The sequence below is a fragment of the Girardinichthys multiradiatus genome, chromosome 13 (assembly GCF_021462225.1).
Source record: "Girardinichthys multiradiatus isolate DD_20200921_A chromosome 13, DD_fGirMul_XY1, whole genome shotgun sequence".
NCBI lineage: Eukaryota > Metazoa > Chordata > Actinopteri > Cyprinodontiformes > Goodeidae > Girardinichthys > Girardinichthys multiradiatus.
Genome location: NC_061806.1, coordinates 22,292,110 through 22,303,690, shown reverse-complemented (window position 1 = coordinate 22,303,690; position 11,581 = coordinate 22,292,110). Strand labels below are relative to the sequence as shown.

The following is an 11,581-nucleotide window of genomic DNA, read 5'->3' as shown; positions in this document are numbered from 1 at the left end:
ATTGTAGCTTCACCCTGAAGGCATCAAAACTATGAATTAACACATGTGGAATTATATACTGAACAAAAAAGTGTGAAACAACTGAAAATATGTCTTATATTCTAGGTTCTTCAAAGTAGCCACCTTTTGCTTTGATTACTGCTCCGCACAGTCTTGGTATTCTGTTGATGAGCTTCAAGAGGTAGTCACCTGAAATCAGAATCAGAATCAGCTTTATTGCCAAGTTCGTGCATACAAACAAGGAATTTGACTCCGGTACACTTTGCTCTTTTGTTCTGTTTTTGCATTACAGAATATACTAATTTTCAATTTACAATGTACAATATACACATATCTAATAGAAAAGGTGCATTTGCAACATCTGTATGCTGTTGTTCTGTACTCTATTGAATGTTCATCAGAGAAACAGCCTGGGGGAAGAAACTGTCTTTGTGGCGGCTGGTTTTAGTGAACAGTGCTCTGTAGCGGCGGCCTGAAGGTAAAACTCTAAACAGTTTATGTTCAGGGTGTGTTGGGTCTGCAGAGATTTTGGCAGCTCTTTTCTTGACCCTAGACCTGTATAAGTCCTGGATGGTTTTCACTTCACAGGTGTGCCCCGTCAGGTTTAATAAGTGGGATTTCAAGTCTTATAAATGGGGTTGGGACCATCAGTTGTGTTGTGCAGGATGTGGATACAGTACACAGCTGATAGTCCAACTGAATAGACTGTTAGAATTTATATTATGTCAAGAAAAAAGCAGCTAAGAAAAGAAAAACGAGTGGCCATCATTACTTTAAGAAATGTAGGTCAATCAGTCCGAACAATTGGGAAAACTTTCAAAGTGTCCCCAAGTAGAGCCGCAAAATCCAACAAGTTCTACAAAGAAACTGGCTCACATGAGGACCGCCCCAGGAAAGGAAGACCAAGAGTCACCTCTGCTGTGGACGATAAGTTCATCCGAGTCACCAGCCTCAGAAATCGCAGGTTAACAGCAGCTCAGATTAGAGAACAGGTCAATGCCACACAGAGTTCTAGCAGCAGACACATCTCTAGAACAACTGTTAAGAGGAGACTGTGTAAATCAGGCCTTCATGGTAAAATAGCTGCTAGGAAACCACTTATGAGGACAGGCAACAAGCAGAAGAGACTTGTTTGGGCTAAAGAACACAAGGAATGGACATTAGACCAGTGGAAATCTGTGCTTTGGTCTGATGAGTCCAAGTTTCAGATCTTTGGCGCAGAAGAGGTGAACGGATGGACTCTACATGCCTGGTTCCCACCATGAAGCATGGAGGAAGAGGCGTGATGGTGTGGGGGTGCTTTGCTGGTGACACTGTTGGGGATTTATTCAAAATTGAAGGCATACTGAACCAGCATGGCTACCACAGCATCTTGTAGCGGCATGCTATTCCATCCGGTTTGCGTTTAGTTGGACCATCATTTATTTTTCAACAGGACAATGACCCCAAACACACCTCCAGGTTGTGTAAGGGCTATTTGACCAAGAAGGAGAGTGATGGGGTGCTGCGCCAGATGACCTGACCTCCACAGTCACCGGACTTGAACCCAATCGAGATGGTTTGGGGTGAGCTGGACCGCAGAGTGAAGGCAAAAGGGCCAACAAGTGCTAAGCATCTCTGGGAACTCCTTCAAGACTGTTGGAAAACTATTTCAGGTGACTACCTCTTGAAGCTCATCAACAGAATGCCAAGAGTGTGTGGAGCAGTAATCAAAGCAAAAGGTGGCTACTTTGAAGAACCTAGAATATAAGACATATTTTCACTTGTTTCACACTTTTTTGTTCAGTATATAATTCCACATGTGTTAATTCATAGTTTTGATGCCTTCAGTGTGAAGCTACAATATTCATAGTCATGAAAATAAAGACAACTCTTTGAATGAGAAGTTGTGTACAAACTTTTGGTCTGTACTGTAGGTGTTCCCCCTCTCCAGGTGGTTGAGGGAAGTGTGGACTGCTAGAGCAATGGTGTCGTCTGTGGACTTTTTTGCTCCATATGTGAACTGTAGAGGGTTCAATGTGTCAGGAAGGGAGGCACAGATGTGGTTCTTGATGATTTGCTCAAAGAACTTCATGATGACAAATGTAAGCGGTATAGGTCGAAAGTCATCAGGACGGGTAGCTGCAGATAAAAGGTTTTGCTCCCTCAACTTTCACTACGTTTTATGTGTGCAGCATCCATTTTGAATCATAACCTGGGGCTAGAGGGGGATCACCGACTTTCCTAGTGAGAATTCCAATTTCAGGGAAAGTTCTATTGATTGGTCCATTTTGGAACTTCTCAGTACAAATACAATGCATCATGATATGCATCAGAAGGACATAATCTGTCATCAGATATTTGAGACATGTGAAACTGATAATTGCACTGAAATCAAAGCCTTTCAAGGTTTTGTTTTGTTAACTTTGGAAAATAGAATTATAGATACGGTCTGCAATACATATTCAACTTTGTCAAAGGTTAATGATAGAAAAGCTAATTAAAGTCTTAAATCACTTTGATATCTCAGACTTGTTTTTTCCTACTACATTTGTGAAGATTTTAAAATGAAGTATTTATAAGTATAAATGTAATTTTAGATATTTAAAATTATAAGTCTAACTGTAGGCATATACAGTAATTGTAACAAGAAAAATGCTATTATTGCTGGGGTGTAGATAGAAAGTTTTGCAATGGGTTGCCTGATAGCCATTAATAATCTTCGGGTGGCACATTTTGTGGACATTTTTTGAGTGTTTTTTTTCTTCTTTATTTTGCAAAACTTTGTGTGCATGCAAGTAGCATAACATTTGACCTGGATGTGTATTTTAGGGGTGAATTTAAGTTTTTTTTTCTTTAAATCATTAATATGCCCTTTAAACTAAATAGAGCAAAGTGTTTTTTTTTCAGCACGTTTTTCGTGGAAATGTAATTTACTTTTTTTTTTTCACTTTCTGGTAATAAAATATCTACAACATTTCATGGTTAATTTTCTTTTCCATTGCCTAAAACAGGTATTATTGGTGTCTGACGCCCAATGTTGGATGTGTGGTTTTATTAGAAAACGCGACGGCTTGCCATACAGGCGCAATGAACCGTACGCTCCCTCTCATCCCTTCCCGTCATGCGGCGCTGCTGCCTGCTCCTCCGTCGAGCCGCCATGTTGTTGGAGTGAAAGCCCGGGGTGTCAGAGAAAAACTGGGGCCAAAATCCGCGACCATCCACCCTCTCCGCCGGTAAGTATCGCCCGGACTCTCTGCGCTGTTGCTCCAGACCTTAGTTATTAACGTCCAGATACAGATATTGTGGCTTTAGTGGGTCAGAGAGAGGTGAAATAAGGGGATTTTATGAAGCTGAAGCGGGCAGTGTACATTTCTGCTGCCTGCCTCCTTCCTCCCCTTGTGTCGGTCTTCCGCTCCAGACAGCTTTCGGGCCTTTGTTAGCATCCGCGTCAGTGGGTCCTACCCGGGTTGCGGGGTCGGCAGACAGGTAAAATCCCTCGGGTGTTTATCGATTACAGCACTATGAAGCTGTGGGACTACCAAGGCTGTTAAAAATGATTGCTAGAAGCTCATGTTTGCAACCGGTTGGAGCTTGTAACGGGAGGCCGTGTTATTGTTGGTAGACACAGGCAGTGATCCCTCCATACCACACGGATAACTGGTGTGAGTGAACGCTAGTTTATATAAGAAACCTCGGTAGTTGTACGACTTTTTCCAGCTACAGTTTCTGTTTCGTTAGCATGTTGTAGGTGCCGGGGTGGCCTGTGTGGAGACTCCAAACGGGATCTGTTGTTAGCAGCAGGTTGGGATTGTCACACCCCTGTGTGCCCGGAATGCGGTGGATTGAGACCTGATATTGAATGATTAACCCCGCTGGACTGTGGAGTACTCTGCCCGTTTCCGGGGACCGAGGTAAACTGAGAGCACACAGAGCAGTGTGCGGAATGGACGTGTTCTGGGGTGGATTTCCGGGTGTTGAGAGACTTGGAACAAGACGAAGAGCTAGCATTTCCTTGTTGCTGAATGAGTGTAACAGGAAAACAAAGGCAGCACTAGGTTTGTTAATGATCAGTTGTCCGGGTTAGCTGTTGGAGGTGTTTAACCGGCTGGTTTGTGGTTATCTTTCAGGGTGGTTTTAGTTGGCCGGGCTGCATGTGTTTAGAAGGTCCATAGTGTCAGACAGGCGCACACAAAGGTAACCCGCTATATATGGATCAGTTTAAAAAGGATTGCTTGTCACTGCTTCTCCTGTAGGGACACTAATGTGAGATTAGAGCCTGTTGGATAAGGAGAGGTTGTAAAACACAAATTATACTCTTAATGTTGAACGCCACTAATGCCTTCATGACCTTATACCCTGCAAAAGTAGCCACAGTCCTTGATCTCCACATTTTGTTACAGTTCAAATGCTTAATGTTTATATTTTTTTACTTTATATGATAGGCTGATTCAAAGTAGTGCATAACTGTGAAGTGGAGGGTAAGACAAAGACCTGTTTTCAAATTTTATTGCATATGTATACAGTAGAGGCTGAACTATTTTTGGGAAACAAGCGATATGTATAGCTCAATGATAATGATATGACTTGCAATAAAAACATAATTAAAAAGTCTTAATGTCTTTCTGCTTTGGGCTCATGGCAAAATACTGTCCAGCTGCTGGGAAACAAAATGCAAATCATGATTTACATCTTAACAAGAAGTCTTTTCTTTTGACATTGAAGCAACTTTCCTGTAGTTTCCTATTGACTTTACCACTTTTTACCTTTAAAACCTTTTATGCTGAATTAAATAACAAATGAACAAATGTCACTAAGTATACTACAGGCATAGAGAGCCTGAATGCATAGTACATAAATTATTAGCTAACACCTATTATCGTCCAGGCACTTATTCACTATATACGTATAGTTATACTGCAATAACAAAACAATTATCTACGAGTTATTGTGCAGCCATACTAAACAGCCCTCTGAGGCAAAACTTTGCAAAACTACCTGTTGCAGCAAAGGACTGCTGGGAGCGCGATTATGGTTGACTAATATATTGCAAGTTTTATGAACTTCCGGGCTAATAGCGCTCCTGCATGTGCCGGATCAATGGCGTATTGAGAAAAAAAAAGCTGGTTCACCCAGAAATTTATCAGACATTTCTCTGAATTTAACAGAAGCACAGCTTTCCCTCCCAAACACGCTAAATAGGCCTGCTAGCCAATCAGAAATGAGGTGGGGGCAGCTCTTGGCAAACCTTTATCCAGCAGTCATCGCTGTTTCCAATTTTGGGAACGGGCATCGCGCATGGACCGCAAGTATATCGCCAGGGGAAGACACTAAAGATGTCGATAAACACCTAAGGAACAAGAAGCGCTCAGCTCGGTTAGAGGAGGTGGGTCGTGACGGTAAACCCTTTGGAAGCTGGTGCCAAAAACTCCCAACAACCTGGTGCCTGTTTTTGCCATGGTAGACATCCTACCCTCTTTGGCCGATTGTGTGACTGATTTAAAAATGTGAGTCTGCTCCTTCATTGCTGAGCTGTCATTTACCATCGTTCCTCCGCTGATCAGTTCATGCAAAAAGTTGGCGGAGGATAAAATCGCCCTCACACACCTGTTTGTTTTGAGGCAGCATGCTAGCTATACATCTGGGCCCAGAAGCCCACTAGATCATAAACCTCCTTTAGGTTAAACGGGATATTTTTATATAATATTCCATGTTATGTGTTAAAAGTGCGCCACATACACTCACTGGCCACTTTTTTAGGTACACCTATCCAACTGCTCGTTAACGCACATTTCTCATCAGCCAATCACATGGCAACAACTCAATACATTTAGGCATGTAGACATGGTCAAGAAAATTTGCTGCAGTTCAAACCGAGCATCAGAATGGGGAAGAAAGGTGATTTAAGTGACTTTAAATGTGGCATGGTTGTTGGTGCCAGACGGGCTGGTCTGAGAATTTCAAAAACTGCTGATCTACTGGGATTTTCACGCACTACCATCTCTGGGGTTTACAGAGAATGGTCTGAGAAAGAGAAAATATCCAGTGAGCGGCAGTTCTGTGGGCACAAATGCCTTGTTGATGCCAGAGGTCAGAGGAGAATGGCCAGACTGGTTCGAGCTGATAGAAAGGCAACAGTAACTCAAATAACCACTCGTTACAACCAACGCATGCAGAAGAGCATCTCTGAACGCACAACATGTTGAACCTTGAAGCTTATGGGCTACAGCAGCAGAAGACCACACCGGGTGTCATTGTCAGCTAAGAACAGGAAACTGAGGCTACAATTCGTACAGGCTCACCAAAATTGGACAATAGAAGATTGGAAAAACGTTGCCTGGTCTGATGAGTCTCGATTTCTGCAGCAACATTCGGACGGTTGGGTCAGAATTTGGCGTCAACAACATGAAAGCATGGATCCATCCTGCCTTGTATCAACGGGTCAGGATGGAGGTGGTGGTGTAATGGTGTGGGGGATATTTTCTTGGCACACTTTGGACCCCTTAGTACAAATTGAGCATCGTGTCAACGCCACAGCCTACCTGAGTATTGTTACTGACCATGTCCATCCCTTTATGACCACAGTGTACCCATCTTCTGATGGTTACTTCCAGCAGGATAACGTGCCATGTCATAAAGCACGAATCATCTCAGACTGGTTTCTTGAACACGACAATGAGTTCACTGGACTCAAATGGCCTCGAACAGTCACCAGATCTCAATCCAATAGAGCACCTTTGGGATGTGGTGGAAAAGGAGATTTGCATCATGGATGCAGCCGACAAATCTGCAGCATCTGTGTGATGCTATCATGTCTATATGGACCAAACTCTGAGGAATGTTTCCAGTACCTTGTTGAATTTATGCCACGAAGGATTGCAGCAGTTCTCAAGGCAAAAGGGGGTCCAACTCGGTACTAGCAAGGTGTACCTAATAAAGTGGCCGGTGAGTGTAGATAGCACCCCCCACCTCATGTCCATGGAAAAAAGCTCTGGCTCAGGATTTTTTCTCACCATCAGCCCTGGAACTTGCATTCTACATGCTAATGTAATATTTACCTGATCGGACAGAGTCTCATAGCAGCAGATGTTCACACTGGACACAAATGTCATTACCTAAAATACTAAAGATCCCAGAGTGTAGGAAGCACAGGTGAGAACGAGAGGAAAGAAGAAAATAAACATCACAACTGATATACGATTGCAATATTTACCAATACAATAGCCAGTGCAAGGTTTTCGAATATCATGCAGCCCTAATTCCCACAGCGTAATGCATCCACTACCATGTTTCCTTTTGGGATGGTATATTTAAGTAAAATTCTAGCCTCATCTGAGAACATCTTCAACATATTTGATTTTAATCAGGATTACCAGAGTGAAGGAGCATGAACACTAGAAATATTTATTGAAAATCAGGTATCCTTTTCTTCCCACATCACTTATGCATTACTTTATGTTGGTTAGTCACAAAAAACTCTAATACAGTTTGAATTTTGTGGTTATGATGTAATAAAATATGAAAATGTTTGGGGCGTATGAATACTTTTTGCAAGGCACTATCTACAACCATCACTCAGCTGTGTGGATTATCACGCTTCTTCAGGTTTAAAACTCTGCATTTAATTACTACCAGTCCTTCACTCTTCCCCTGATTATGCAACCAGGCCACCTCTGACCTTTTCAAAACGACAGCCACCAGTTTGTCTCCATGTCTTGCAAGTAAAGGCAGTAATCTCTCTCTGTGCACACATTCTTAGATAGCGTTCTTTTTCCAAGTAGTTTCATTTACGCAATATGCTGAGTGGGAAGTTTGTTAGGTACAAAATAGATAAGGCAAACAAATTTAACAGTTGTTCTGTCTGAGAGAGATGTTTGTTGAACTTTACAGGCACTGACCTTTGTTTTTACCTACTTTTCTTTGTTAAAAGAAATAAAAAAGACACATTAAACAAAAGGTGACTCGAAGGCTGTAATTTGTAAATGTTGGGCTAAATTTTGAAGCAAAGAATTGAGAGGAAATTGATACATTTTGATGGACAAACAGCATCTAATAAAAAAATAAATAATAATGGATTTCATAGCACTCTGCTGATCTGGTTCACATTTGCCCAAATCCTACTCTGTTAAAAAATGTCGATTATGACAGCAAACTAAGTTTAATACCATATACCATAACCCTCTTTATGAACCCAAATTTTCTAACTGTAAGCCAGATTTCAAATAATTAATTTTACAAGTAAAACATAGCTTTTTTTTCATTTGTAGACTGTTAAAGAAACCAAAAAACCTCCATTGAAAAATTGATTTTTGTTTCTCGTTTCTGTCACCACGTCTACACGACAATGTTTTAAGCACATTCTATGTGCACAAAGCACCATTAGAAACATGAAATTGGTGTAATTCCCCTGCCACGCCACTAGCGGGCAGTAGGTTCTTTGAAACTCAGCAGCATGCGCAAACACTTCCTGCTTACAAAAGGGGGAGAAAATGAGCACTTTGTTGGAGAACCGTCGCTAGATTCAAAAGACAAGTAGGTACTCTGCAATCCGCCATTGTTGTTGATATTTTCGTCCTCTATGGGTTATAAACTAGTCGGTAGCTGTTAATTTCTACTGATTTCGCTCATAATCGGCATATGCCAGAGCTTCCCCCATGCAAGGAGATTTAATTTTTCCTGCCTACACGACAACGGAGACCGGGACGTTTTCAAACCGGTACACCCTAAATTTGAATTTTTTGTTTATTTGGTAGAAACAATGGAAATTAATTAACAAACTGTAAATGCATCAGAATTGGCCAACGGGCTATTTTCATCTGTTGTCCCGGGACAAAACACCATTTGTCTTGTTAAAAGCAAACAAAGGTTATACAATCAAGGTTTAAATAACTAAACTACACAAATTTGTCAAATCAATAAAAAAAAGAAAATCAATCAGTACAAGCAATAAATACATAAGTAAACTACAGGCAATTTTCAAAAAACGTGAAAGAAGTAATTAAAACTAAATGAATTGTTCATATTGATAGCAAAAACACAGGTGGTCCCATGATGGGATTAGGAGAAGGTGTTTGCTATACAGAGTGTTGACAGATGTGTTATGAACCAAATCTTTAGTTGTTTTTTAAATTGATTATAAGTGGCGGATGTTCTGATTGTCTGAGGAATAGAGGTCCACTCCCGCCCAGCTGTAACCGAAAATGCACTCTGACCAAAAGCACTTTTCCAGAAAGGAACAGTACAATCTTCCCGGATTGCCCCTCTTGTTAAACAAGATGTGTTGTTCCTTATTTTTACAAACTGAGTGAGTGGTGGAGATGACAGACCTTTAACAATTTTGTACAGAAGACAGAGATTTGAGAATTTAATAACATTCCCAACCCAAGAACCCATGTTTTTCTAGAATATTGCAATGATGATATTTTAATGGTTTTTTTGTTCAATAATTTGACTGTCTGTGTGTTTACTGACTATAGATTTCAGTGCTGTTTTATTTGCTTGTGACCAAGTTGTAAGACAATAGGTTATGTGTGATAAAACGCATGCATAAACAATTTAGACGCCTGTAGTGATAACTGTGGCCTTATAAACCTGTTCTCAACTTGTGCCGTTTTCAGACAAAACGTGTATCGTTGTAAACGAGCAGTAGAAGCGCAGCTAAACTTGTCAGTTTTTACCAGAAAACGTTGTTGGGTAAACAGGCCTGAATCTGACCAAACCTGATCTAAACTCCCATTTGTACTACTGTTTAAAAGTGCAAAATAATGCAAACATTATTGTTTGCAATTTCTCCATCTTGTAAAGGTGCTCAAATAGTGGTGGCTCCACATCCTACCTGAGAGGCCACATGTATTGTCTGGTTTGTTGAATTTTAAAGTCAAACTATCATTGTTGGTGACATTTTCCTATTTCTTTATACATTTTTGGAATAGTTTTATTACCCAGCACTAGAACGTCTCAGGAATGTTTTTTGGGTGCAACCACAGGTGAACAATCACCACATCCATGAAAATGTGCATGTTGTCCACCTTGTAGAGCCTGCTTACAGTGACCAGCACCATCCTGTTGGAGAAACCTCACTTTTAACTGGTAGGAAAGGTTGACTTTTGATTTGACAAATTAAAACATGTACAACCTACTACACCCATTCAAATAGCTAAACGTGTAAAACAGCTGACCATGGCATCTTTTAGAGAGCGGTTTCAAGCCAGGTCTAAAATATGTGGAGGTAAACATTTTCGGCACTTTTTCCCCAGGTACAAACTTATTTGGGCGTTTTGGTGGAGCCAAGCTCCTCTTACCTGGTAAACTTTAATTCCCATTTGCAATCTGTTTATGATTATTGATCAGAGTCTGCATAATAAAATGCTTTGCCAAGCTTTATTTAAAACTGTGTTTGTATAATAGACTGCAGACGTTAAGGCATCAATCTAAAGTGCTAATGAGGTACTGATTCTGTGATGAAATTCAGAATTACTAAATTTATTTTTAGTAGTTTTGTGTGTCTGAAATACTACTATTTTGCAGTACTCAGCTGTTCTGGATTCCACATTTAGCCTTTGTATCATCCTATAAATCAGTAGAAATCTTCTTAAACTTGTCTGGACAGATCAAACTTGTGTTTCTTCAGTGTATTGAACCAGTCTTCGAGTAAAACACGTGTCTCTCTCTCTCTCTCTAGACAGGCTGTGGTGGAATGAGCAGTGTGTGTGTGTTGAAGAGGAAAGCAGTGCTCTGGCAGGATTCATTCAGTCCCCACCATAGAAGTACATCTCCCAGCATGCCAGTGGTGCTGAGCAGCGGAGGACATGCCCCCCCCACCGGACAAACCCCTCAGGCCACACCCCCCAGTCAGCAGGTAATACCCACAGCTCTTGATTCCTATCTGCTTTTGGTTCATTTGTAAATGAATGAATGCACCTGATAAAAGAAAGCAGGGTGAGCTTACGGTCCACTGGAAAGTTGAGCTGGTTTACCTCATCTTGAATGTGTCTGTGCTTTGCTAGTAGGATACCACTTAGTGTTCATCTGTAAGGATTTTTACACATCTTTACCAGCGCTGCCAAAAAACTTGTCAGCATCTGTATTTGTACGTCAGTCAGCTCTCAGGAGCTTAATGAAGTTTTATCTGGTTTTGGGGGTTTGTAGGGCTTCTGCGATCTGCTAATCAAAATCAGCTTTCTTTGCCAAGCTTGTGCACACCAACAAGAAATTCGACTCTGGATCCACTTCACTTTGCTCTTAGTAAAGACATTTTATATGTTAATTATAAGAAGGAAAGTAAAAATAATAGTTTTTTTTTTGTAAACATGTGTATATACTGTGTTTTTACAAAAGCAAAAGACATGGTTGAATTGCAAATATACATGGTATCAATCTGGGCACTCTGACTATTTAAGTGTTCATCAGAGAGTCAGCCTAGGGACAGAAACTGTCTCCATGGCGGCTGATTTTAGCAGACAGCGCTCTGTAGCTCTGGCCTAAAGGTAAAAGCCTGAACAGTTTGTGTGCAGGATGTGTGGGATCTGCAGAGATGTTAGCTGCCATTTTCCTGACCCTAGACCTGTATACGTCCTGAATGGAGGGAAGGTCAGCCCCAATG

The 11,581-nt window shown here is 41.0% G+C and overlaps 1 protein-coding gene across 5 annotated transcripts in view; it reads left to right on the top strand.

Annotated features, from left to right (window-relative positions):
• Nucleotides 1–3,057: 3,057 nt before the first annotated feature.
• Nucleotides 3,058–11,581, top strand: part of pum1 (pumilio RNA-binding family member 1) — a 30,023-nt gene continuing 21,499 nt past the window's right edge. For 4 of the 5 annotated variants that reach the window (XM_047383860.1, XM_047383859.1, XM_047383858.1 and 1 more), the window contains exons 1-2: nt 3,058–3,215; nt 10,661–10,837. In XM_047383860.1, coding sequence (XP_047239816.1) covers nt 10,676–10,837 — 162 coding nt within the window. In that variant the 5' untranslated portion in view covers nt 3,058–3,215; nt 10,661–10,675. The remainder of the gene's footprint in view (nt 3,216–10,660; nt 10,838–11,581) is intronic. The other variant, XM_047383861.1, reaches the window with a different exon arrangement.